This window comes from Cajanus cajan, chromosome 11 (genome assembly GCF_000230855.2).
Source record: "Cajanus cajan strain Asha chromosome 11, NIPB_CcT2T_4, whole genome shotgun sequence".
Classification (NCBI taxonomy): domain Eukaryota; kingdom Viridiplantae; phylum Streptophyta; class Magnoliopsida; order Fabales; family Fabaceae; genus Cajanus; species Cajanus cajan.
Window position 1 is genome coordinate 6287973 of NC_138527.1, and position 26978 is coordinate 6314950.

At 29.6% G+C, this 26978-nt stretch overlaps 1 protein-coding gene and 2 long non-coding RNA genes across 3 annotated transcripts; 2 read left to right on the forward strand and 1 right to left on the reverse strand.

Moving 5' to 3' along the window:
- Positions 1-294: 294 nt before the first annotated feature.
- Positions 295-8164, reverse strand: LOC145953231 (uncharacterized). Its single transcript, XM_083067103.1, has 3 exons — positions 7922-8164; positions 5429-6951; positions 295-563 (listed from the first exon to the last, which is right to left on the reverse strand). The coding sequence occupies exons 2-3, from the start codon at positions 6537-6539 to the stop codon at positions 526-528; spliced, it is 1149 nt and encodes a 382-aa protein (XP_082923229.1). The 5' UTR covers positions 6540-6951; positions 7922-8164; the 3' UTR covers positions 295-525.
- Positions 8165-19752: 11588 nt separating this feature from the next.
- LOC145953153 (uncharacterized) lies at positions 19753-21537 on the forward strand. Its single transcript, XR_014430707.1, has 2 exons — positions 19753-20289; positions 21220-21537. It is a non-coding gene; the product is annotated as an uncharacterized LOC145953153 (long non-coding RNA).
- A 1087-nt stretch (positions 21538-22624) lies between these two features.
- LOC145953154 (uncharacterized) lies at positions 22625-26747 on the forward strand. The gene is made up of 2 exons (XR_014430708.1): positions 22625-25499; positions 26430-26747. It is a non-coding gene; the product is annotated as an uncharacterized LOC145953154 (long non-coding RNA).
- The last annotated feature ends 231 nt before the right edge of the window (positions 26748-26978 follow it).

A 26978-nucleotide genomic window follows, 5' to 3' on the forward strand; every position in this document is an offset into this window, starting at 1 on the left:
AAATTTACAAAGACCAAAATCAAAGTCACCCATCTTATAGGGACTAAAATATATTTAAACCTTCTAAAATTAATATTTTCGATCTTAACAATTATTTTAAATAAATAATATTTATTTTTAAATATTTATAAACTACTTAGAGATGTTAGTATATTGTCTTTAAAATTATAGTAAGCAAGTTCAAGTGTGAATATTGTGACACCCTCTACCCCAACATAATTACTTAATAAGCATTAACTATATTAAAAAAATATATTAGAGTGATAATAAATAGCATAAGGTAGAAGATGCACATTCGTAATTAACATTTATACCAAACTCAAGAAGTCATAATAAAACAAAGATTATAAATTAATCCCAGTAAAGGTGGCAGTGCCTCCTAGTTAGGAATCAATTTATAATTTTTTTTTATATCATACAAATATATTTAAATTTCAAAAAAAGGAAAATAAAACATTATTATCCCAGAAAGAAGCCTAGCTAAGCCCGATGTCACATCCTATCAGAGCATGCCCACTTAAGCCTCTAGACTTCATTACCAACATCCTCATGATTAAGATTACCTGCAACATAAATTTAAACATATACAAGAATAACAAGAGGAGTGAGAAACTTCTCACTTAGTTGCAGGTATAGAAATAAAAGTTAAATAGCACACACACACGCAATATAATTCACATATATAATCAATCTCACATATATGCTTATGTATAATGATTTTCTTGACTTGACTCACTAATGTATGCATGTGGCGCCATACGGAAGTTTCAGAATTTATCACTGGTGACCCAAAGGTACACCTATCACTGGTGTTCATACACCTCGTTAGCATGTTACATCACTGGTGTCCCGAAGGCACACCTATCACCGGTGATCATACACCTTGTTAGCATCACTGGTATGCGGCCTCAGCGGCACACCTGGAATAATATATGCATATGATGCATGTCATACATTCATAGACTCAACATTTAGCATATTACACATATAAGATTCATATTTCATAATTATGATTTATTTTATTAATCCAACTTTAATAGTCCAATAGTCCAACAGTCCAATAGTCCAACGGTCCAATAGTCCAACGGTCCAATAGTTCAACAGTTCAACGGTCCATTCATGGATCGTAGGTCACAAGTCATGAGTACATATTTCATACAGTCATATCCTCATAGGTCCGCATAGGTCTCATATATACTTCATATACTCAAGTCATAATAAGATCTTCATAAGTTCGCATAGGTATTTTTATTCTAAAACTTATTCTTTTTTAACATCAATTACATATTTATTAATTAATAGGAGGCTTAGCCTTCCATATCTTTATTAATAAACAATTTATTCATTTTTTTTCTTTTATAAAAATAGTATAGTTATTATTTACTACGGACAAGAAATCAAGTAATGCAAAAAGCAAAGCACATTAATAACAATATTTCATACAAACAAACAACAGGCATAAGATCGGGAGCCAATCTAACAAACAACTATTTAACGATTACTCCAACACCCCCAAGCGAGGTTTCCCACTCCCCCCCTTACCTGGATAAAAAAGAATTCGGCAGAATCTCCTCTTTTTCTTCTTAGATGATTATCGAAACAAGGGCAGAACCTTCTCTATTCTCCTCCTCTTTCAAAATCTAGGCAGAATCTTATTTTCTTTTTCCTTCTCTCTCTTACTTTCTCTCTCTATTTCTCCAGAATTTCTTTCTCTCTAGAATTCTGAATTTCCAAAACCTTAAGCCCCTATTTATAGAAATTTTGAAGTTACTATGCACTATGCACTATTCATTATTATATTCAAATTAATTAAAATTTTGAAACGGAAAGAATCCGCAGCCCACGTTTCAGCCGCCCCTTCACTGTGCAATTGCATAGTAAAATACTATTCATACATACGTATACGTAATTAATAAAATACGTATATATAAATAGTAAAATACGTATACATGAATAGTAAAATACGTATATAAATAGTAAAATATGTATATAAAAATATGATATATCTACTAAGAATCTCAATACATAAAAATAAAATTTTGGGATGTTACATTTCTCCCCTCCTTTTAGAAATTTCGTCCTCGAAATTTACCTGAAAATAGGAATGGATATGCTTCACGCATCTTGCTTTCTAATTCCCAAGTAGCACTTTCTTCAAAATTTCCTCCCCAAACGACCTTAACCAAAGGAATTTCCTTTCCTCTTAGTTGTTTTACCCTCGTATCATCAATTCTTAGAGGAACTGTTTCATAGGTAAGATTATCTTTCAACTGAATGTTGTCAGACTCAATGATATGGGAAGGATCATGGACATACTTTCTGAGTTGGGAAACATGAAAGACATTATGAAGATTTGAAAGAGATGGGGGTAAGGCAATTTGATAGGCTACTTCACCAATTCTTTTAAGGATTTGATAAGGACCAATAAAACGTGGAGTAAGTTTACGGAACTTCAGTGCTCTGCCCACTCCTGTCCAAGGAGTAACTTTAAGGAATACATGATCACCTTCATTAAACTCAAGGTCCTTTCTCCTCTTATCACTGTAACTTTTCTGCCTACTCTGAGTTGCTCTCATTCTCTCCTGGATCATCTTAACTTGTTCAGTAGTTTGTTGAACTATCTCAGGTCCTAAGATAGCATTCTCTCCAGGTTCTACCCAACACAAAGGTGTTCTACATCTCCTACCATATAGAGCTTCATAAGGTGCCATCCCAATACTGGAATGGTAGCTATTGTTGTAGGTAAACTCTATCAAAGGTAGGAAACTATCCCAACTACCCCCATGTTCTAAGATGCAAGCTCTCAACAAGTCTTCCAAAGATTGAATAGTTCTTTCGGTTTGACCATCTGTTTGGGGATGGTAGGCTGAACTCAATCTAAGCTTAGTGCCTAAAGCCTTATGCAAACTCTCCCAAAATCTAGAAGTAAATCTAGGATCTCTATCAGACATTATACTAGTAGGAACCCCATGTAATCTTACAATCTCACTTATGTACAACTTGGTTAGTCTTTCCAAAGAATATTTAATGTTAATTGGAATAAAATGGGCAGACTTAGTCAATCTATCCACAATGACCCATATAGCATCTAAGTTTTTCGCAGCTTTAGGTAACCCCACTACGAAATCCATAGAGATACTATCCCATTTCCACACAGGCACATCCAAAGGTTGCAGGAAACCTGAAGGTTTTTGGTGTTCTACCTTAGCTTTCTGACATACCAGGCAGGCATACACAAATTCCTCCACTTCCTTTTTCATCTTAGGCCACCAGAACATCTTCTTAAGGTCTTGGTACATCTTAGTGGCTCCTGGATGAATACTAAGGCTACTCCTATGTCCTTCTTCAAGTATTGCTTTCTTAAGTTCAGGCACCCTAGGAATACACAACCTATCCCTAAATCTCAATACTCCATCTATTCCAATTCTAAATTCATTTTCCACACCTTGATTCAATTTCTCAACTTGACTCAATAGGAAAGGGTCAATCTTCTGACCTTTTCTAATTTCATCTATCAAGTTATTAGTCACCTTCAAGGTTCCCAACCTAATACTCTTAGGGGTTAGTTCACACCCTAAACTCATATCCCTAAATTCTTCAATCATACGCAATTCCATAATCATCAAGGAAGACACTCTCAGAGATTTCCTACTCAAAGCGTCAGCCACAACATTAGCTTTGCCAGGGTGATAGTTCAATTGAAAGTCATAGTCCTTAAGAAATTCTAACCATCTTCTCTGTCTCATATTTAATTCTTTTTGGTCAAACAAGTACTTAAGGCTTTTGTGATCACTAAACACCTCAAATCTAGATCCAAACAAGTAGTGCCTCCACAACTTAAGCACGAATACTATTGCAGCTAACTCAAGGTCATGGGTAGGATAGTTTTGTTCATGGATCTTAAGTTGTCTAGACGCATAAGCTACTACCCTACCTTCCTGCATAAGTACTCCACCTAATCCCATTTTGGAAGCATCACAAAATACCTCAAAAGTCTTGCTAGGGTCAGGTAATACTAACACAGGTGCACTAGTTAGTCTCTTCTTAAACTCTTGAAAACTCTCTTCACACTTAGAGTTCCACACAAAAGGTTGGTTCTTCCTAGTTAACTTGGTTAAAGGTAAAGCTAATCTAGAAAAACCCTCTATAAACCTCCTATAATACCCAGCTAATCCTAGAAAACTTCTAATCTCAAAAACTGACTTAGGTGCTTTCCATTCAAGAACCGCTTCTACCTTAGAGGGATCTACAGCTATTCCATCCTTGGATATCACATGCCCTAGAAAATTTACACTCTCCAACCAAAATTCACATTTTGCCAATTTAGCATACAACTGTTTCTCCTTAAGGGTTTGAAGGACAATCCTAAGGTGCTCAGCATGCTCCTCCCTGGTCTTGGAATACACTAGGATATCATCTATGAAGACTACTACAAATTTATCCAAGTAAGGATGAAAGATCCTATTCATATAATCCATGAATACTCCAGGTGCATTAGTTACACCAAAAGGCATAACTAAATACTCATAGTGCCCATAACGAGTCCTAAAAGCAGTCTTTGGGATATCCTCGGATTTCACTCGGATTTGATGGTAACCTGATCTCAAATCTATTTTACTAAACACACAAGCTCCAACTAGTTGATCCATAAGATCATCTATTCTAGGCAAGGGATACTTATTCTTAATGGTCACCTTATTCAATTGTCTATAATCTACACACAATCTCATACTTCCATCTTTCTTTTTGACCAATAAAACAGGCGCTCCCCAAGGTGAAACACTAGGCCTAATGAATTGTTTCTCTTGTAGTTCCTCTATTTGTTTCTTAAGCTCAACTAACTCTTTAGGAGACATCCTATAGGGTGCTATAGATATGGGTGCGGTACCTGGCACTAAGTCTATACTGAACTCAATCTCTCTCTCGGGTGGTAAACTAGACACATCCTTAGGAAATACTTCAGGAAATTCTCTCACTAAGGGAATCTCATCTAGCTTACTCTCAGTCTCAACTGTCAATGAAGATAAGATCATGTATACCCTTTCATTTTCCTTTAAACAAGTTTTAATCTCAGAAGCACTAAGAAATTCCGTACTCTTACATTCACCAAATGAAATGGATTTATCAAAGCAATTCAAAAGAACATGGTGAGAAGATAGCCAATCCATACCAAGGATTACATCTAATTGACTAAGAGGCAAACAGATTAAATCAACTAGAAACTGTTTATCAGAAATTGTCAAAGGGCATTTTAAACACACTAGGGATGTAGTTACAGGACCATTAGTAGGAGTTTCAACAACTAAATCAAAATTTAACAAAGACACAGGCAATTTCAGTTTTTGGACACAAGAGATGGAAATAAAGGAATGAGTTGCACCATAATCAAATAGTACAACAAAAGGAGTCTCAGCTATGAAACAAGTACCTTGTATCAAATTTTCTGACCGAGCAGCTTCAACACCACTAAGAGCAAATACTCTCCCTATAGTCTTTGGTCGTTCGGTTTGCGATCCTGATCCAATGACACGTGTTCTTGGTGGTTCAGGACATTGAGTACTGATGTGTCCTTTACCATTGCAGTTGAAGCAAGTAACCTCCTTGTCACGACACTCTGATTTAATATGACCGATCCGTCCACACTTTCCACATCTTCCTGAAGAAATAGACACAGACCCTCCAACACTACCAGTAGTGTTCACAGTGGACGATTTAGTTCTATTGGCAGCAGCCATATTTCCCTGAGATCTGGTAGAAGCAGAATAAGGCTTACTCTTACCAGAAGTATTTGAATTCACTGCACGAATAGGACCTCCAGCTCCCTTGTAAAAGACAGAACGTGCACGATTATCACGGTCATAGATTCTACTCTTGTTGACAAGCGTTGGGTAGTGATAAATCTCTTGATAATTAATTGCAGTTTTTATCTCAGGACGAAGGCCATTCACAAACTTAATACATTTAGCCCGTTCGCCACCCTCACCATAATAATGGGTACAATAACGGACCAAGGCATCAAATTTTTCAGCATAGTGTGCCACCGTATCATTTCCTTGCTTTAACTCGAGAAATTCAGCTTCCTTCTGGCTTCTCACATCATCCGGGAAATACTTCTCAAGAAAAACTCTTTTGAAGTTTTCCCAATTTAATTGCATTCCTCCATCTATTATCCTTTGAAGTGCTCCTTCCCACCAAAAATGGGCATCAGCAGTAAACATAAAGGTAGCCAACCTCACTTTCTGAGGAAAAGGACATTCCATAGCATTGAAGATCTTTTCGATTTCCATTAGCCAATTTATTGCAACATCTGGGTCATATCCTCCTTTAAAGGTCGGCGGGTTATTCTTCTGAAATTGCTCCAACCAGTTAGGAACAACTCCAGTCATGTTGTTGTTGTTCATAGCTTGGGCTAATGCTTGGAGAGCATCAGCAATCGCACGATCATTTCTACCAGCCATAATCTGGATATATAGAACTTTTAATAAACACAGACAACTATAACATAATATATTTACAATCAATAAACATAGTAGACACATAACTCACGGCCGATAGAATCGACCTGCTCTGATACCACTAAATGTGACACCCTCTACCCCAACATAATTACTTAATAAGCATTAACTATATTAAAAAAAATATATTAGAGTGATAATAAATAGCATAAGGTAGAAGATGCACATTCGTAATTAACATTTATACCAAACTCAAGAAGTCATAATAAAACAAAGATTATAAATTAATCCCAGTAAAGGTGGCAGTGCCTCCTAGTTAGGAATCAATTTATAATTTTTTTTTATATCATACAAATATATTTAAATTTCAAAAAAAGGAAAATAAAACATTATTATCCCAGAAAGAAGCCTAGCTAAGCCCGATGTCACATCCTATCAGAGCATGCCCACTTAAGCCTCTAGACTTCATTACCAACATCCTCATGATTAAGATTACCTGCAACATAAATTTAAACATATACAAGAATAACAAGAGGAGTGAGAAACTTCTCACTTAGTTGCAGGTATAGAAATAAAAGTTAAATAGCACACACACACGCAATATAATTCACATATATAATCAATCTCACATATATGCTTATGTATAATGATTTTCTTGACTTGACTCACTAATGTATGCATGTGGCGCCATACGGAAGTTTCAGAATTTATCACTGGTGACCCAAAGGTACACCTATCACTGGTGTTCATACACCTCGTTAGCATGTTACATCACTGGTGTCCCGAAGGCACACCTATCACCGGTGATCATACACCTTGTTAGCATCACTGGTATGCGGCCTCAGCGGCACACCTGGAATAATATATGCATATGATGCATGTCATACATTCATAGACTCAACATTTAGCATATTACACATATAAGATTCATATTTCATAATTATGATTTATTTTATTAATCCAACTTTAATAGTCCAACAGTCCAATAGTCCAACGGTCCAATAGTCCAACGGTCCAATAGTTCAACAGTTCAACGGTCCATTCATGGATCGTAGGTCACAAGTCATGAGTACATATTTCATACAGTCATATCCTCATAGGTCCGCATAGGTCTCATATATACTTCATATACTCAAGTCATAATAAGATCTTCATAAGTTCGCATAGGTATTTTTATTCTAAAACTTATTCTTTTTTAACATCAATTACATATTTATTAATTAATAGGAGGCTTAGCCTTCCATATCTTTATTAATAAACAATTTATTCATTTTTTTTCTTTTATAAAAATAGTATAGTTATTATTTACTACGGACAAGAAATCAAGTAATGCAAAAAGCAAAGCACATTAATAACAATATTTCATACAAACAAACAACAGGCATAAGATCGGGAGCCAATCTAACAAACAACTATTTAACGATTACTCCAACACCCCCAAGCGAGGTTTCCCACTCCCCCCTTACCTGGATAAAAAAGAATTCGGCAGAATCTCCTCTTTTTCTTCTTAGATGATTATCGAAACAAGGGCAGAACCTTCTCTATTCTCCTCCTCTTTCAAAATCTAGGCAGAATCTTATTTTCTTTTTCCTTCTCTCTCTCTTACTTTCTCTCTCTATTTCTCCAGAATTTCTTTCTCTCTAGAATTCTGAATTTCCAAAACCTTAAGCCCCTATTTATAGAAATTTTGAAGTTACTATGCACTATGCACTATTCATTATTATATTCAAATTAATTAAAATTTTGAAACGGAAAGAATCCGCAGCCCACGTTTCAGCCGCCCCTTCACTGTGCAATTGCATAGTAAAATACTATTCATACATACGTATACGTAATTAATAAAATACGTATATATAAATAGTAAAATACGTATACATGAATAGTAAAATACGTATATAAATAGTAAAATATGTATATAAAAATATGATATATCTACTAAGAATCTCAATACATAAAAATAAAATTTTGGGATGTTACAAATATTTTGATACTTGTGTTTTTTATGAATTTTCTATTAAATAATTAGTGCATATATTAGTTTATTTAACATAAATAGTATTTTTATATTTTAGGAAAAAAAAATTATTTTCTAGAAGTAATAAGCTTAAAATTACACACACACACACACACACACACACATATATATATATATAATATAAGAGGTTATAATTATACCGGTGTGATTTTTACTAAGTATTACGCCACTCAATAACTTTATATTAAATGTGAATTTTGTAAATCCAACTGTTAAATTAAAAGTTCATATCTCTTAGATTATATATACAAAATTTTATATTAATCCAAGATGATTTGATACTTCATTTTTATAAAACAAAATTGATGTAATATATTCATTTCAAAATATACTAAAATATGAACACTTTGATTACCTTCCAGTTGTTGTTCAGTTTTAACAAAATTTGATATATATATATATATATATATATATATATATATATATATATATATATATATATATGAGGGGGGTTATAATTACACCGGTATAATGTTTACTAAGTATTACACCGCTCAATAAGTTTATATTAACTGTGAATTTTGTAAATCCAACTGTTAAATTGAAAATTTTTTACTCTTAAATCATATATACAAAATGTTATATTAATCGAAAATGATTTCTTATAAAACAAAATTAAATCTGTCGAATTTTTTATATTTTCGATGAGAAAATTTTTGTAGGAAAAGCTATATTATTGATGGAATATTTCAGACAAATTTATATTTTTAGAAAATGTAAGAACTAGTTTTAAATTTGATGTGAAAATATTACGATATAATTTGATAAGATTTTAAGTTAGTATTTTATTAATGGTTAATAATTAAAAAATAAAACAAGGATAAATACATTTTTTGAATTTTATATGTTTGATTTAAGATAACTTACAAAATAACTCTTGGTAATGTTATTTCGCTCAATAACTCATTGTGTGTGTTGAATTTCATCGATCCAATTAATTGTTAAATTACAAGTTATTAAATTTTACTAATAATTAATATAAAAAAATTTAATTAGCTTTGGAATAAATTATTTGCTAATTAACAATATAATTGAAACTTTAATTATTTTAAATTATTTAACTAAAATCTTATTGACAATTTACTATATGGTCTTAATATTTTTATATTACTAATATCTGGTTTTAAATTTGATATAAGAATATTATGATATAATTAGATAAGTTTTTAAGTTAGTATTTTATTAATAGTTGATAATTAGAAAATAAAATAAGGATAAATACATTTTTTGAAATTTTATATGTTTGATTTAAGGTAAATAAATATATTAAATTAATTAATAATTTATTTAAAATGTTAAAATTTAATTTATAAGTATGTAATAAATAAATATTTATAATTTTATAAATTATATTATCATTATAAATTATAAAATTAAATAATTTAAATTATAATTTTAAATAGAAATAAGTAGATGTTAATTATAAAAGTAAGTACATATAAATAAAGAATAATTAAATATATTATTATTATTATTATTATTATTATTATTATTATTATTATTATTATTATTATTCGTAATATAAAATTATTATATATTATTATTATAGTACAAGTATGAGATTGTATATTTGAGGATGACTTAAATGAATTAAAAAAGAAAAGTGTTTTTGGTTCCGGAAAATCTTTTTCTTAAATCAAGACTTCACAAATATAGTATTTATTTATATTTATAATTTATTATAAATTTTAATTATATATAATAAACATGCATGTACAATGGACAAATTAAAAACTAGTTTTTAAAAATGTTTTTGTTGAAAAAGAAAAGTCTCTAAAGACACTCTCAGATAAAATAGAGATTCGTGTTTAATATATAAGAGTTAATAAATAAATAATTATAAAAAATAAAAATCAAATTTGATAATAAAAAAAATTTAAAAAAATCTATTACAAATTAGATAGTTATCTATAAAATAATTTTTCATAATTGTAAATTATTTAAATTTCTTATCTAATTCAAATTTGACTTATCACATATATCATACTAAATAAATTTTAATATTTTAAAAAAAAATTGGTGAGAAAAGTTTAAAGATTTTTTTTATAATTTATTATCTAATTTAATTTTATTTTATCATATTTATCTTTAAATTATACTTTAATATTTTTTAAAATAAATTCGACGATAAAGCTTTTAGGATTTCTTTTAAGTTTTTAATTTGTAATATAGGCAATACGTGATGTAAGTTTTATATATCCTAATATTGTCGATAACATAAAATATAAGACTTATTAATACAATATCTAAAAGAGTTTATATATACTTATCGGTTTCAAATTGTTGGGTGATATTTATTATTATTTTTATCTTGAGACACTTTAATTATGAGTTTTTTGTAACACTTATTCTATTCCAAACAAATAATTAATATAAATAATTAAAGAAGAAATTTAGCAATTTAGATAAAACGGTTTCACATGCAATCCACTTCTAGTCATCCAATAAAAAAAACAATTACAAGATATAGAATTTTCAGCAAGAAAAGGGTAAATTAATATGAAAGACCAAATCATATCCTAATCCTATTACCTCAATGTCACATTATCAATGTAGTCTATTGCTTTGGCTCTGGGCACCTTGAGTGTCAGCCTCATCACTTTATTACCTAAAATACATTACAATGAAGGCAACATGAGAAAAATAGACATTCATATCTACAACACTAGAAAGAATTCCACCCAAACATATAGACAACCCACATACATTTCACAATAATAACCAATCATGATAATATTATCATTACATAAGTTCACCAACTAATGTCACCACAACCACATCACAATACAACTCATGCATCATGCTTATGCTCCTGCCAATGCATATGCAATGCAAACTCCTAAGAAGTCAACTTAGAACCTCGCATAATGGACGAACTTTATCAATCTCTTCTAATCTCACACATGAATTACTCATTTCACTCTCCCACACCTTATTATGTCCATAGAAGAATTTGATGCAGCTTGAGACAATTCTGAGCACTTCTCCCCGGCGCTCTTTCCTTCTCTTATCTCTAAGTTCTTTAGAACACAAAATGGGTTAACTCTGCCTAACTCTTCTCTTAAAAGTCCATTGAATTGGGTCAACCCGACCTATTTTCCTTCACCCATTAAATTAATTAAATAAAAATAATAAAATAATTCCCACTTGTAAAAATAAATAATACTTCTGACTATAATATAATAATATTAAAAATATTATTATTTAAAAAAAATAGGATGTTAAAATATTGTAATTATTTTTGTCAATTTATTTTTGCAACTAAATCATTTAAAATTTAAATTTGAAGATGATTTAATATATTTAAAAAAAAATTAGGGTTTAGAGTTTTAAGGTTTAGTGAATTTTTTTTATATTTATTATAGTTATATTTTTAAAGATTTTGTAATTATTCTAGTGATTTTTGTTTTCTAACTGATATATAACAATTTTTTATTTTAAAATATTATAATTATTTTGGTCAATTTTTTTTTGTAACTGATTCATTTAAAATTTAAACTTTAAAATAATTAAATAAATTAAAAATATAAAATTTAACACTCAGAGTTTTAAGGTTTAGTAGATTTTTTAATATTAGAATTATTTGCTGCTAAAAATGATTATAAGTTTTTTATTCATCTAGTGATATTTTTTTTTTGTAAAAACATATGTAAAAGATTTAATTTAAAAATTATAAATAATTTGATAACTAAATTTTTTTATGAATATGATAATTATTTTGGTAATTTTTTTGTAACTAAATTATTTCAAATCTAAAATGTTGATATAATTTGATAAATTAAAAAAATATTTAAAGTTTATGGTTTGGAAATTTAAGTTTTAGGGTTTGTTGGAATTTTTTTTATATTAGAATTATCTTTTATAAGAAGGAATTCAAAAATTTATTATTATTCTAGTAATTTTATTTTTTTAACTGACATATAAAAAAAATTTATTTAAAAATATCTTAATAATTTTGGTGAAAACTGAGTTATGTAAAATTTATAGATAATTTATTAAATTATAATAGGTTAAAATTAAAATACAAATGTTACTTATAAAATAATTAATTAATCTAAATTTTTTACACATGCCATAAAATAAAGAAGTTCAAAATACGATTAATTTTTACAAATTGTTTGCATATTCCTAATCCTTAATACATGCAAATTTTAATGGGGTCATCAATTCATCAATTAGAAATAATTGTAAAATTCCCCATAATCTTACAGGATTCATCTTCTACCCAATTTCTTCATGTAACTTTGCATACAAATTATCCCTGGTTGCGTTAATCAAAATACTCCTAATGCAATTTGAGATTGTTCTGGAGCACTTTTCCTTAAAGCTCCATGTTTTTCCTCTCTTCCTTTCCTAACCCTTTAGACTGCAAATAAGGCAGATAAGGTTAACTCTATTTGACCCATTTTTAAAAATAATGCATAGGGCAGATCAACTCAACCCATCTTCCTTCTCTTCCGACCCGTTTCTCTTTATCCTCAAAATAATTAAATAAAATAAATACATATATTATATAAAATATTTTTCCTCTATAATAATAATAATATTTTTCTGACATAAAATATAATAATATAATTTAATATTAAAATATCATATAAAATTAACCTTTTAAATTTTATAATAAAATATATAATTTATCAACTCCCAAATTATCCCTTAAAACATATAAATAATTATTTAAAATTTTAATAAAAATATTTATTTAATACGTATAAAATAATTATCCAAAATAATAATTATTTAAAACGTTCAAAGTAATATTCCTCTATAATTATAAAAATAATTATGATCAAATACCATATAATTATAATAATCATAATAATAATAAACTTTTTTAAAAAATGGGGTGTTACATATTGTGTCGATAGAAGAATTTAATGCAGCTTGAGACAATTCTGAGCACTTTTTCCTAAAACTCTTTTCTTATCTTCCTTATCTCTCGGTTCTTCAGAGCACAAAATAAGGTAAATGGATTAACTCTGTCTAACTCTTCTCTTAAAAGTTCACTAAATTGGGTGATCAATCCGACCATTTTCCTTCTCCCATTAAAATAAATATATAAATAAATATGATAAAATAAATCTCACTTGTAAAAATAAATAATACTTCTAACTATAATAAAATAATATTAATAATATTATTATTTAAAAAAAAAACAAGGATGTTACATTTTCGAATTTAGGTTACACTTTTATCTTAAATGCTATCGTGCATGCTAACTTTTGGATATAGTTTTGGGTCATCTTTATTACACTAATTAATAATATTAAGTTATCTTATTTGTGACACCCTCTACCCCAACATTAATACACAATAAATGTAAACAAATATTGTTCCTTTTTCTTTTTGAGTAAATAAAATCTTTCATAGTTAACAACATCTTTCATGAATAAAATAATTGTCTCAAATATCATAAGGTAGAAGATTCACATTCGTAACTCATGAATCATGTAAGTATCCAAATTCAAGAAATCATATAAAAGAAAATATAGATTAATTCCAGCAAAGGTGGTCGTGCCTCCTAGTTAGGAATTAATTTATAACTTTCAAATCATGTAATAAAAATAATATGACAAAGATGTACATTTTGGTCTTTTATCAAGAACGTTCAAAATTGCCAAAAGAAGAAAAAAATTAAAGCTTTTAAAACAATAACATCCCAAAATAAGCCTAGCTATGCCCGATGTCACATCTTATCAGAGCATGTCCAACTGAAGCCTTAAGTCTCATCACCAACATCCTCATGATGTTGTTCACCTGTAACATAATTTAAACATATACAAAAACAACAAGGGAGTGAGAAACATCTCACTCAGTTTTAGGTGAAGATATAAAGGTTAGATAGCACACATACACAACAAATATAAGTCACATGTAAATAATACACATACATAATCCACAACACATATACACTTATTTATCATGCAATGATGTCATGGACTCGACTCATAAATGCATGCATGTGGCGCCATAAGGAAGTTTCACATATCATCACTGGTGACCCTAAGGTACACCTAGTTACATCACTGGTGACCATAAGGTACACCTTATTAGCATGTTACATCGTGGGTGACCATAAGGTACACCTTATTAGCATGTTACATCGTGAGTGATCATAAGGTACACCTTATTAGCATGTTACATCGTGGGTATGCGGCCTCAGCGGCACACATGGAGTAATATATGCAAATGATGCATGTCATACATTCATAATCTCATTGACTCAATATTTAACTTATTACATAATTTTATTTAGTACATCATGTCATTATTCTTCATATTTTCATAATCATAACTTGTCTCAATAGTCCATTCTTAGGTCTCATGTCATTTGTCCATATTTTACATAGTCATGTCATAAATACTCCTCATAAGGTCCGCATATGAATTCACAGAGAGCATTCTTTTTCATATTAAAACTTATTTAGTTTTAGCATTAATTCCATATTCATTTATTACTTTCAAGGAACAAAGTAACAAGGAACAAAGTAACAAGGAACAAAGTAGAGCAAACAGAAAAACAGAACAACAGGCACGGGATTGGGGGCCAATCCGACAATCAAACTATCCAACAATTATCCCTACACTCCCGAGCGAGGTTTCTCACTCCCCCCTTACCTGGATAAGCAGGAGTTGAAACTTGGGCAGGGCCTCCTCCTCTGGATTCCCTCTTCCTTTCTCTCTTTCTTTCTCTTTCTCTCTCTCTCTTTCTCTCTCTCTCTCTCTTTCTCTCTCTCTCTCTCTTTCTCTCTCTAAGATTTTCACTTTCTTACTCAGTATAATTGTTTCACCCCCCTAGCCCCTATTTATAGGCATCTTGGCGCACCCGGAACGGCCTGTACTGAATTCAGAACGGCCCATTCCGGATCCTTCAAATATGCGTAAAATTCTTAACTGGAACGACCCATTCCAAAATCGGAACGACCCATTTTCAAAAAGCAGAACGACCCGTTCTAAAGTTAGAACGGCCCGTTCTGGGGTTCTTTTTGACACACATTGACCATAAGCAGAACGGCCCGTTTCTAACTTCACTTTCTAGACATTTTTAGAATCTCAGAATGGCCCGTTTTCCTTTGGGAACAATCCGTTCTGGAAAAACTCAATTAGGCTTTTTTTATAAATTTGGAACGGCCCGTTCTGGTCCTTCAAAATAGTTCACTTTGATCCTTTGGAACGGTCCGTTTCACTTTTTAGAACAACTCATTCCGCTTTTTGGGAACAGCCCGTTCCGCTTTTCGGAACAGGCCGTTCTGGGCTTAAAAAAATCAGAATTAATTTTATATAAAATTTTCATAAATAAAATAATTATTACAAACCTTTAAAAATATTTTATAAACTCTTTAATTAACTAAAATAACTATACAAAAATAAATAATAATCAACATTATATTAGTAAAAAATTTGGGGTGTTACATTATTACTAAAATAAAATATTAAATTAAATAAAGAAAGTAATGATAAATTGATTTATACATACCTCAATCTTTAAATTTTTATATTATTTTTTATTAGAATTATCTTTAAAAAAAATGATTTATAAATTTTGCAATTAATCTAATATTTTTTAATCAAAATATTTAAATATTTAAATATTAAAATTTTAAATACTTTGATAAATTTTAAAAAAATTGTAAACGTTATAATTATTATGATTTTTTTGTAAATTATCTGTTCAAAATCTTAAAAAATTAAAGATTAGTTAATAAATTAAAAAGGGTATTGAATTTAAGATTTAGAGTTTTAATATTTTTGGTAGATTATTTTTATATATTATAATTATACTTTTAAAGATTTTGTAATTATTTTAGTGATTTTGTTTTTGTAACTGATATATAACAATTTGTTATTCTAAAGTGTCGTAATTATTTTGGTCAATTTTTTTTTGCAACTAAATCATTTAAAATTTAAATTTTAAGATGATTTAATAAATTTATAATAAAAAAAAAAAGGTTTAGAGTTTTAAGGTTTAGTGAATTTTTTTATATATTTATTATAGTTATCTTAAAGATTTTGTAATTATTCTAGTGATTTTGTGTTTTGTAACTGATATATAACAAATTTTTTTATTTTAAAATATTGTAATTATTTTGGTCAATTTTTTTTTGTAACTGATTCATTTAAAATTTCAACTTAAAAATAATTAAATAAATTAAAAATATAAAATTGAAGACTCAGGGTTTTAACGATTAGTAGATTTTTTAATATTAGAATTATCTGCTACTAAAAATGATTATAAGTTTTTTATTCATCTAGTGGTATTTTTTTTTTGTAAAAACATATGTAAAAGATTTAATTTAAAAATTATAAATAATTTGATAACTAAATTTTTTTATGAATATGATAATTATTTTGGTAATTTTTTGGTAACTAAATTATTTCAAATCTAAAATGTTGATATAATTTGATAAATTAAAAAAATATTTATAGTTTACCGTTTGGAAATTTAAGTTTTAGGGTTTGTTGGAATTTCTTTTATATTAGAATTATCTTCTATGAAAAGGAATTAAAAATTCATTATTATTCTAGTAATTTTAGTTTTTTAACTGACATATAACAAACTTTTATTTAAAAATATCTTTATAATTTTGGTGAAAACTGAGTTATATAAAATTTATAGATAATTTATTAAATTATAATAGGTTAAAATTAAAATACAAATGTTACTTATAAAAAAATTAATTAATCCAAAATTTTTACACATGCCATAAAATAAAGAAGTTCAAAATACGATTAATGTTTTATTTATCACATTTATCTTTAAACTAAAATTTAATATTTTTAAAAGAAATTTGACAAGAAAGATTTTACAAATTGTCTTAACTTTTCATAAAATATAATTTTGTTAAATATCTAAATTATCGATAATTTAAAATAATTGTAAAGTTGTTGGTCTAAATATAGAACATATTTTGTCAACAAACATTTCTTAATAGAATGGCCAAAAAAAATAAAGTTAATCAATCAGTCAACAACAAATCAATTAGGATACAACCAGTTGCTTAGAGAGATGAAGAAAACAACAAAAAGTTTTCAAGAAATTGTTTATATCTCTTCCAAATTCTTTCCTTTAAAATCCATTATTTAATTTTATTATTTTATGTGATTTTTAATTAAATTTTCTAATTTTTTTTTTATAATTACTCTACAAGTGTTCAACAAACATCTCAGCCAAAAAATGACAAAGAAAAAAACTATAACATCTAGAATGCATCATCTCCCATAAAAGTTGTTGAAAGTAAGAATGATAAGGATGTGGAAGAAGCTAGTGGGATGAAAGCATTAATAGTCACTTTCAATAGCTTAGCCAAGCTGATGATGGATAAAAGTCCAAAATTGAACTTCAGACTTTCTACATCAGAACTTCCAATAGTTATTGGTAGCAACCAACTGACTTGTTTGGCTAATTCACATCAAAGTCCTTCAAGAGCAGACAACGAAAGTAGAATGATGTTGCTTGATGATTATGAAGTAGATGATAATGATTATTATATGAATTATCAACCAATGTCTTCTTATAAAATTGATGGAAGAATTTTCGGCATTCCAAATACCAAAAGTAAGTTATATATATATATATATATATATATATATATATATATATATATATATATATTAATTTCATTATCAAGTTTTTGTGTTAAATTAAATGTTATTTAGACAAACATATATTAAATATTTATTTTTGTAGAAGATCCCTATTATATTTAGACCTCTTTCCAAATGGCGCTAGATGAAGTTGACACATGTTATGCGACATATATTTTCATTTGTGATAAAGAAAATCTCCATGGGTATGTAATTGAATTGAATTATTATTTTTAATATCAATAATTATATATGATATCATTTGTGCAGGAACGAAATTCTCGTCAAATAAAAATCTTTTGTTGAAGATAGGAAAACATTAAAGACCTTTATACCTCTTGATCCACCTAATCCTTTGGCATAAGGATCTTTAGTGTTTTCTAACCTCCAACAAAAGATTTATATTTGGCGAGAAATTTGTTCTTGTACCAAAGATATGATATATAATTATTGATATTAAAAATAATAATTCAATTACATACGCATGAAGATTTTCTTCATCGAGCATGAAGATATATGTCACATAATATGTGTCAACTTCATCTAACGCCATATTGGAACGAGGTATAAATATAATAGGGATCTTGTACAAAAATAAATATTTAATATATGTCGGTCTAAATAACATTTGATTTAAGACAAAAACTTGATAATAAAATTAATATATATATATATATATATATATATATCGGGAGCATATCAAGTAAGAGGAATTTATTATGAGAGGATGAGAGGGTTAAAATATAACCCTTAGATTAATCATATATATATAACTTACTTTTGGTATTTGAACGCTGATAATTTTTCCATCGATTTTATAAGGAGACATTGGTTGATAATTGAAATAGTATTTATTAACCGAACAGGTAGGTTGGTTGCTACCAATAACTATTGGAAGTTGTGACGTAGAAAGTGCGAACTTCAATTTAGAATTTTTATCCGCCATCAATTTGGCTAACCTATTGAAAGGGACTATTAATGCTTGCATCTCACTAGCTACTTTCCCATCCTTATCATTCTTACTTTCAACAACTTTTATAGGATGCGACTGAGACATTATAATCTTTTTCTTTGTCATTTTTTAATTGAGATGTTTGATAAAAACTTATACTGTAATTATAAAAAAAATTAGAGAAATTATTTAAAAATCACATAAAATAATAATTTTAAAGGAAAGAACCTAGAAGAGATATATACAATTTCTTGAAAACATTTTGTTATTTATTTCATCTCCCTGAACAACTAGTTGTATCTTAGTTGATTTGTATGTTCATCAATTACCTTTATTTGTTTTCGCTATTTGTTTGATGACACAATGTATTCTATATAAAAATTTAAGATAATCTTAAGAAGAGTCATAACACAATTGAATGATGAATAAAGAGCCATAATTTTAGAATTATTTTGACTTGCTTAGTTGTTAGAGTAACGAAAGCAGACATTGTGGATCTTCAGTTGAATCATAGGAAGCAGAGAGGAGTGAATCTGGATACCGTAAGGCACATGCAAGAAGACGAAAAGCGTGGGATAAGGGGAGGATGTGAGCATGAAAGACGAAACGATAGGATAGGACTGGTTTCTTTGGGTCGAGAGCCCTTTTCATATTATCTGGTTCCATTCCAGATCCAGCGAACCAATTCATTTGTAACATCCCAAATTTTATTCAATGAAAAGAAATATTTTTTTTATGTATTTATTATGTGAATAAGTATTTTATTTATGTATTTTACTATTTACGTATACGTATTTTACTATTTATGTATACGTATTTTACTATTTACGTATACGTATGTATGAATAGTATTTCACTATGCAATTGCACAGTGAAGGGCGGCTGCACGAGGGACGCGGGTTCAAATTTTATAAATTTGAATATAATAATGAATAGTGCATAGTAATTTATAATATTATTTTAATGAATAGTGCATAGTGCATAGTAATTTATAATATTATTTTAATGAATAGTGCATAGTGCATAGTAACTTCAAAAATTCTATAAATAGGGACTTAAGTTTTGAAAATTTAGAATTCTAGAGAGAAGGAAATTCTGGAGAAATAGAGAGAGAAAGTAAGAGAGAGAGAAGGAGAAAGAAAAGGAGGTTCTGCTCTAGTGTCTTGTTTAAGGAGAAAGAGGAAGAGATTCTGCCCTAATTCCGATTCCTTTTAAGGAAAGATAGAGAGGAGGAGATTCTGCCCAAATTTCTGTAAACCCAGGTAAGGGGGGAGTGGGAAACCTCGCTTGGGGGTGTGGGAATAATTGTTAAATAGTTTGTTTGTTGGATTGGCTCCCGATCCCTTGCCTGTTGTTTATTTCTTTGAATATGTATTATTGATGTGTTTTGTTTTATATCTTATTTATTTACATATTAGAATCTGTTATTTGAATGGAAGGCTAAGCCTCCTAAGTATTTATAAATTTGTCATCTATTATTTAAATGGAAGGCTGAGCCTCCTTATTATCTTATATTACCTTTTAAGCTTCCTACTTTACTTAAAAGATCTTAATATATTATTATTGAAAAATATGATACCTAAGCAACCTCTGGACTGTTGGATTGTTGGACTGTTGGATTGTTGGACTGTTGGACTGTTGGACTGTTTGGACTATTGGACTGTTTGGACTGTTGGACTATTGGACTATTAAATTGGATTATTGAAATAATTCTTAATTATGAAATATGAATATAATATGTGTAACATGCTAAAGGTTGAGTCTGTGAATGTATGACATGCATCATATGCACATATTACTCCAGGTGTGCCGCTGAGGCCACATACCCACGACTAACAAGGTGTACCTTTGAGTCACCCACGATATGCTAACGAGGTGTATGAACACCAGTGATAGGTGTGCCTTCGGGACACCAGTGATGTAACATGCTAACGAGGTGTATGAACACCAGTGATAGGTGTACCTTTGGGTCACCAGTGATAAATTCTGAAACTTCCGTATGGCGCCACATGCATACAATAGTGAGTCAAGTCAAGAAAATCATTATACATAAGCATATATGTGAGATTGATTATATATGTGAATTATATTGCGTGTGTGTGTGCTATTTAACTTTTATTTCTATATCTGCAACTGAGTGAGAAGTTTCTCACTCCCTTGTCATTTTTGTGTATATTTAAATTATGATGCAGATAATTAGCATGAGGCTGAGGATGTTGGTGGTGAAGCTTAGGCTTCTGTTTGGGTTTCGCTCTGATAGGATGTGACATCGGGATTAGCTAGACTTATTGTTAAATTATTATTATTTTTCTTTTGTAATTTTTATGTTATTTATGTTGAAAGTGTGTATTTTTGTCATATTATAATTTTTCTAAAAGATTATAAGTTAATTTCTAACTAGGAGGCCCTGCCACCTTTACTGGGATTAATCTATAATCTTTATTTTATTATTTCTTGACAATTTGATACTTATAGTTGAAAATTATGAATGTGCATCTTTTACCCAATGATACTTGAGATAATTATTTTATATTAGACTAAGAAAGAATTTATATATAGATGGTTTATATCTATTGTATTTATGTTGGGGTAGAGGGTGTCACATTTAGTGGTATCAGAGCAAGTCGATTTTATCAACCGTGTGTGTTATGTGCTTATCATGACTCTGTTGTGTACTCTGACTATGTCTTGTTTGTTGTGTATTATGATGATGATGTTCGTCCTGTGTTGATATTGTTGAGTTTGAGATTGTTAAGTTAGTTTGTAATCAGAGGAATGATAATCATGATAGTGTTAGCCAACTCGAATTATTAGAACCTTGGATGGGAGGTGATATATTGAGTGTACTAAGAGTTTATGATTGGTGAAGTTTCTGACATCTATAGTTGTAGCAGGTTGAATCTAAAGGTGGTTGTCTCTTTGGTGAGAGATCGAAATGATGGTAATTCCCTTAAGTGTTATTATTGGTATGTTAATTATTTATGGTTTAGGTAGCATGAGAGTTGTTTTGATTGAGAAAAGTAAGGAGAGACTTGAATGAGAAATTAAGTAGTGAATTTGGAAAAAGTTGAGGTATTTTGTGGCATTAGATATATTGATACATTATTGCTATTTGGTGTCGAAAATATTTTCATTATAGTTTGTTATGATAGTATGAGTATTATATCGACAAAATTTATATTTTGAGGTCTTTATGAAGAATATGGCTTTAGATATTATCTTTTCAATAGAACTAGGATAAGATGAAACAAAAATCTAGAACTTCAAGTTATGACTGCCTTGGTGATTAGAAATTTAGTAAGCACTGAATTTATTAGTGGTGATATTTGAATCTTTAGCTAAAGAGATGATCTCTTGGAAATCTTATGTCTTCATAAAGAGTTGTAGCTTATTCACTTAACTTTCGTTTGAGATAAGTTTGAAATCACTTGGATGAATACAACTCTGTGTGTCAGGCAGATATATGCTATCATGATATTTTGAGTTGTTAGGTATAAAAATAGATTTAAATATGATATTTTGAGGTTTTGTATTTGATAGGTCTATTAAAATGATATAATGCAGAGTAGTAAAAGTTGATTCTTGCACATGCTATAGGATGTAAGCAATGATCAATTCATACATGCTTAGGAATGATATTTATGAAAAAGGTATTCTAATATGATTTGATATACATGTATGTAGAAATAAGAATAGATGACTTTATGGATCAATCAGTGGAGGGTTGCGATAATAAAATGTTTTTGACCTTAGGATGTGAGATGATCATATTAGAGTATAGATTTAAACTAGATTGTCTAAGTATGAATTTGGATTGTATGAGGTGAGTATTTTAGACCATGAAATTTCTTGCGGAGGAAGATTTACCTAAGTTGTGCTTAAGTGAGAGATACTTGAGTCAATTAGTAAAATCAGGAGTCTTGTTTGATAGTTTATATGAAAATTCAGTGAGTAATTTTTTTTTTTTTAACAGCTGTTCATGGTTTAAACTGCTCTCACTATAAAAATTGCTTTTGCCTTCGTTTCTTTGGTTATTAAGATGTTTCAGTTCACTAGGTTGTTTCTTGCCTACCCTTGGAATCAACCGTAAGGATAATCTATATCAGGAATTCTTGAACCTATGTATATTTTTAACTACCCAAATCATTTCGTTGCTTACTTCTTTGAATTACTTACTATTACCTTTGACTGAATTGACTAGAAAGGAGTTACATTAGTATGGGATAACAATTGAGGAAGTAGTTTTCAAACTCTTAAGGAAAGATTGACTAGTGTTAATATTACTAGATTTTAGTAAGATTATTGTGATATATAAATATGTCTCTGAAAATAGGTTTAGGAAGAATATTGTGGCAAGAAGAAAAGATAGTAGCTTATGTTTCTAAGAAATTGAAAATTCATGAGAGAAATTACCTTACCCATAACCTTGTTAGCGACTTTGTCATTTATACTAAGATTTGGAGACACTAACTATATGATTCTATGGTTGAGGTATTTAGTGATCATAAGAACCTTAAATATCTTTTGACCAAAGGGGTTGAATACGAGATAAAAGAAATAGTTGAAATTTCTTAAGGAGTAAAATTTTGATCTTATTATTTGGCTAAAGCCATTGTGGTGATTGATGTTTTGAGGAAATCTTTATCTTTCATTATGATTAGAGAGATGAATCTTTTTGGCTCAAATTAGAAATTTAAGTTTGGATTATAAGGTTACTTCTAGTATTGTGAGATTAAGTATGAATAACGAATGGATTGTTGAAGAAAATTATAGGAGCATAATTAGTTGATTTATTTTGGTAACAAGTTATAAGGCTATAGGTTAAGGTGATGGATATGATTATGACTTGGGTGAAGATGAAATGGTGAAACTAGAGAACTGATATGGATACCGAGTGTACATTATGCTTAGGTACCTGATCTTTAGAATTGATCATAGAAGAGTTTGAATTGGTTGTAGATAGAGTAGTAAAATTAGTGATCTGATATGTGTATCTAATGCTTAGGTGTTGATGTTGTGGCAAATATCTGGATTACAATGATAACCAAATTATTATTTTGATGATTTAAGGATTGAATTTGATTGCAGAATTTAGAAACTTATGCTTGATGTGTAAGATTACCCTAGTAGCATTGAATTATTTATGTTGGAAGTAACTATCAGATTAATAGATGAGATTAGAGGAACTAGGAGTTAGATCCTTTATTAGTGACCCAAATAAGCAAGAGATTAGAAAGGACACAGTTGGATGTTTAGTTATAAAACTTGAAAGGACATAAGAGTACTCTTAACATTTATTTAGGAGTTACTAAAATGTATCAGAGTGGCGCAGGGGAAGCGTGATGGTCTAATATGGAAAGAGAAGTAGAGAACTTGAATCAAGATATGGAGAGTGAGTTTAAATTTGGAGTGGATGGAGTTTTGAGATTTAAGGATAAGTTGTGCATTCCTAGTGTGCTAGAATTTAATAAAGCAATCCTAGAAGAAGGTCATAAGAGTATCTTTAGTATCCATTCAGAAACTACTAAGATGTACCAAAATCTTAAGAAGATATTTTGTGACCTAAGATGAAGAGAGGAGTAAAGCAATTGTATATTTATGGTTAGCATACTAGAAGTTTTTAAGAATCTTGTAGCACTTAGATGCTCCATTTTGGAAGTAAGATGGTGAATAGATAGACCCTAGTGGAAGATTTGTCTAAGACGCTTAAGAAATTGATTTTGTTTGTGTTTAAGTGGATAAATTCGTCAAGATCTTTCCCTAAGCAAATCCTTTGAGGAAATTGATAAAAGTTGTACATCAACAAGGTAGTGATGTTGCATAAGAATTAGAAGTAAGAATGCGAAGAGTTTACCATTGCAAAAAATTTCGGGGACGAAATTTCTAAAAGGAGGGGAGAATTGTAACATCCCAAATTTTATTCAATGAAAAGAAATATTTTTTTTATGTATTTATTATGTGAATAAGTATTTTATTTATGTATTTTACTATTTACGTATACGTATTTTACTATTTATGTATACGTATTTTACTATTTACGTATACGTATGTATGAATAGTATTTCACTATGCAATTGCACAGTGAAGGGCGGCTGCACGAGGGACGCGGGTTCAAATTTTATAAATTTGAATATAATAATGAATAGTGCATAGTAATTTATAATATTATTTTAATGAATAGTGCATAGTGCATAGTAATTTATAATATTATTTTAATGAATAGTGCATAGTGCATAGTAACTTCAAAAATTCTATAAATAGGGACTTAAGTTTTGAAAATTTAGAATTCTAGAGAGAAGGAAATTCTGGAGAAATAGAGAGAGAAAGTAAGAGAGAGAGAAGGAGAAAGAAAAGGAGGTTCTGCTCTAGTGTCTTGTTTAAGGAGAAAGAGGAAGAGATTCTGCCCTAATTCCGATTCCTTTTAAGGAAAGATAGAGAGGAGGAGATTCTGCCCAAATTTCTGTAAACCCAGGTAAGGGGGGAGTGGGAAACCTCGCTTGGGGGTGTGGGAATAATTGTTAAATAGTTTGTTTGTTGGATTGGCTCCCGATCCCTTGCCTGTTGTTTATTTCTTTGAATATGTATTATTGATGTGTTTTGTTTTATATCTTATTTATTTACATATTAGAATCTGTTATTTGAATGGAAGGCTAAGCCTCCTAAGTATTTATAAATTTGTCATCTATTATTTAAATGGAAGGCTGAGCCTCCTTATTATCTTATATTACCTTTTAAGCTTCCTACTTTACTTAAAAGATCTTAATATATTATTATTGAAAAATATGATACCTAAGCAACCTCTGGACTGTTGGATTGTTGGACTGTTGGATTGTTGGACTGTTGGACTGTTGGACTGTTTGGACTATTGGACTGTTTGGACTGTTGGACTATTGGACTATTAAATTGGATTATTGAAATAATTCTTAATTATGAAATATGAATATAATATGTGTAACATGCTAAAGGTTGAGTCTGTGAATGTATGACATGCATCATATGCACATATTACTCCAGGTGTGCCGCTGAGGCCACATACCCACGACTAACAAGGTGTACCTTTGAGTCACCCACGATATGCTAACGAGGTGTATGAACACCAGTGATAGGTGTGCCTTCGGGACACCAGTGATGTAACATGCTAACGAGGTGTATGAACACCAGTGATAGGTGTACCTTTGGGTCACCAGTGATAAATTCTGAAACTTCCGTATGGCGCCACATGCATACAATAGTGAGTCAAGTCAAGAAAATCATTATACATAAGCATATATGTGAGATTGATTATATATGTGAATTATATTGCGTGTGTGTGTGCTATTTAACTTTTATTTCTATATCTGCAACTGAGTGAGAAGTTTCTCACTCCCTTGTCATTTTTGTGTATATTTAAATTATGATGCAGATAATTAGCATGAGGCTGAGGATGTTGGTGGTGAAGCTTAGGCTTCTGTTTGGGTTTCGCTCTGATAGGATGTGACATCGGGATTAGCTAGACTTATTGTTAAATTATTATTATTTTTCTTTTGTAATTTTTATGTTATTTATGTTGAAAGTGTGTATTTTTGTCATATTATAATTTTTCTAAAAGATTATAAGTTAATTTCTAACTAGGAGGCCCTGCCACCTTTACTGGGATTAATCTATAATCTTTATTTTATTATTTCTTGACAATTTGATACTTATAGTTGAAAATTATGAATGTGCATCTTTTACCCAATGATACTTGAGATAATTATTTTATATTAGACTAAGAAAGAATTTATATATAGATGGTTTATATCTATTGTATTTATGTTGGGGTAGAGGGTGTCACATCATTCATCTTTCACCTTCTTTGCCAAGGGACTAAACTATCTGCTCTATCTGATACTCAACTAGTAGTCCACCTCTCTATATATCTGCTTACTGCACCCCAGGAATAAAAGCGTTTCAATTATTAATAATTTAGATA

What these genes read in the sequence shown, in the direction of transcription:
- LOC145953231 (XM_083067103.1), bottom strand. Translation starts at nt 6,539, where the DNA reads ATGTGTCTACTATGTTTATTGATTGTAAATATATTATGTTATAGTTGT. An exon ending in GTCAGAAAATTTGATACAAG is followed by an intron (nt 564 to 5,428) that starts GTACTTGTTTCA and finishes TTTATGTTGCAG; the next exon opens with GTAATCTTAATCATGAGGAT.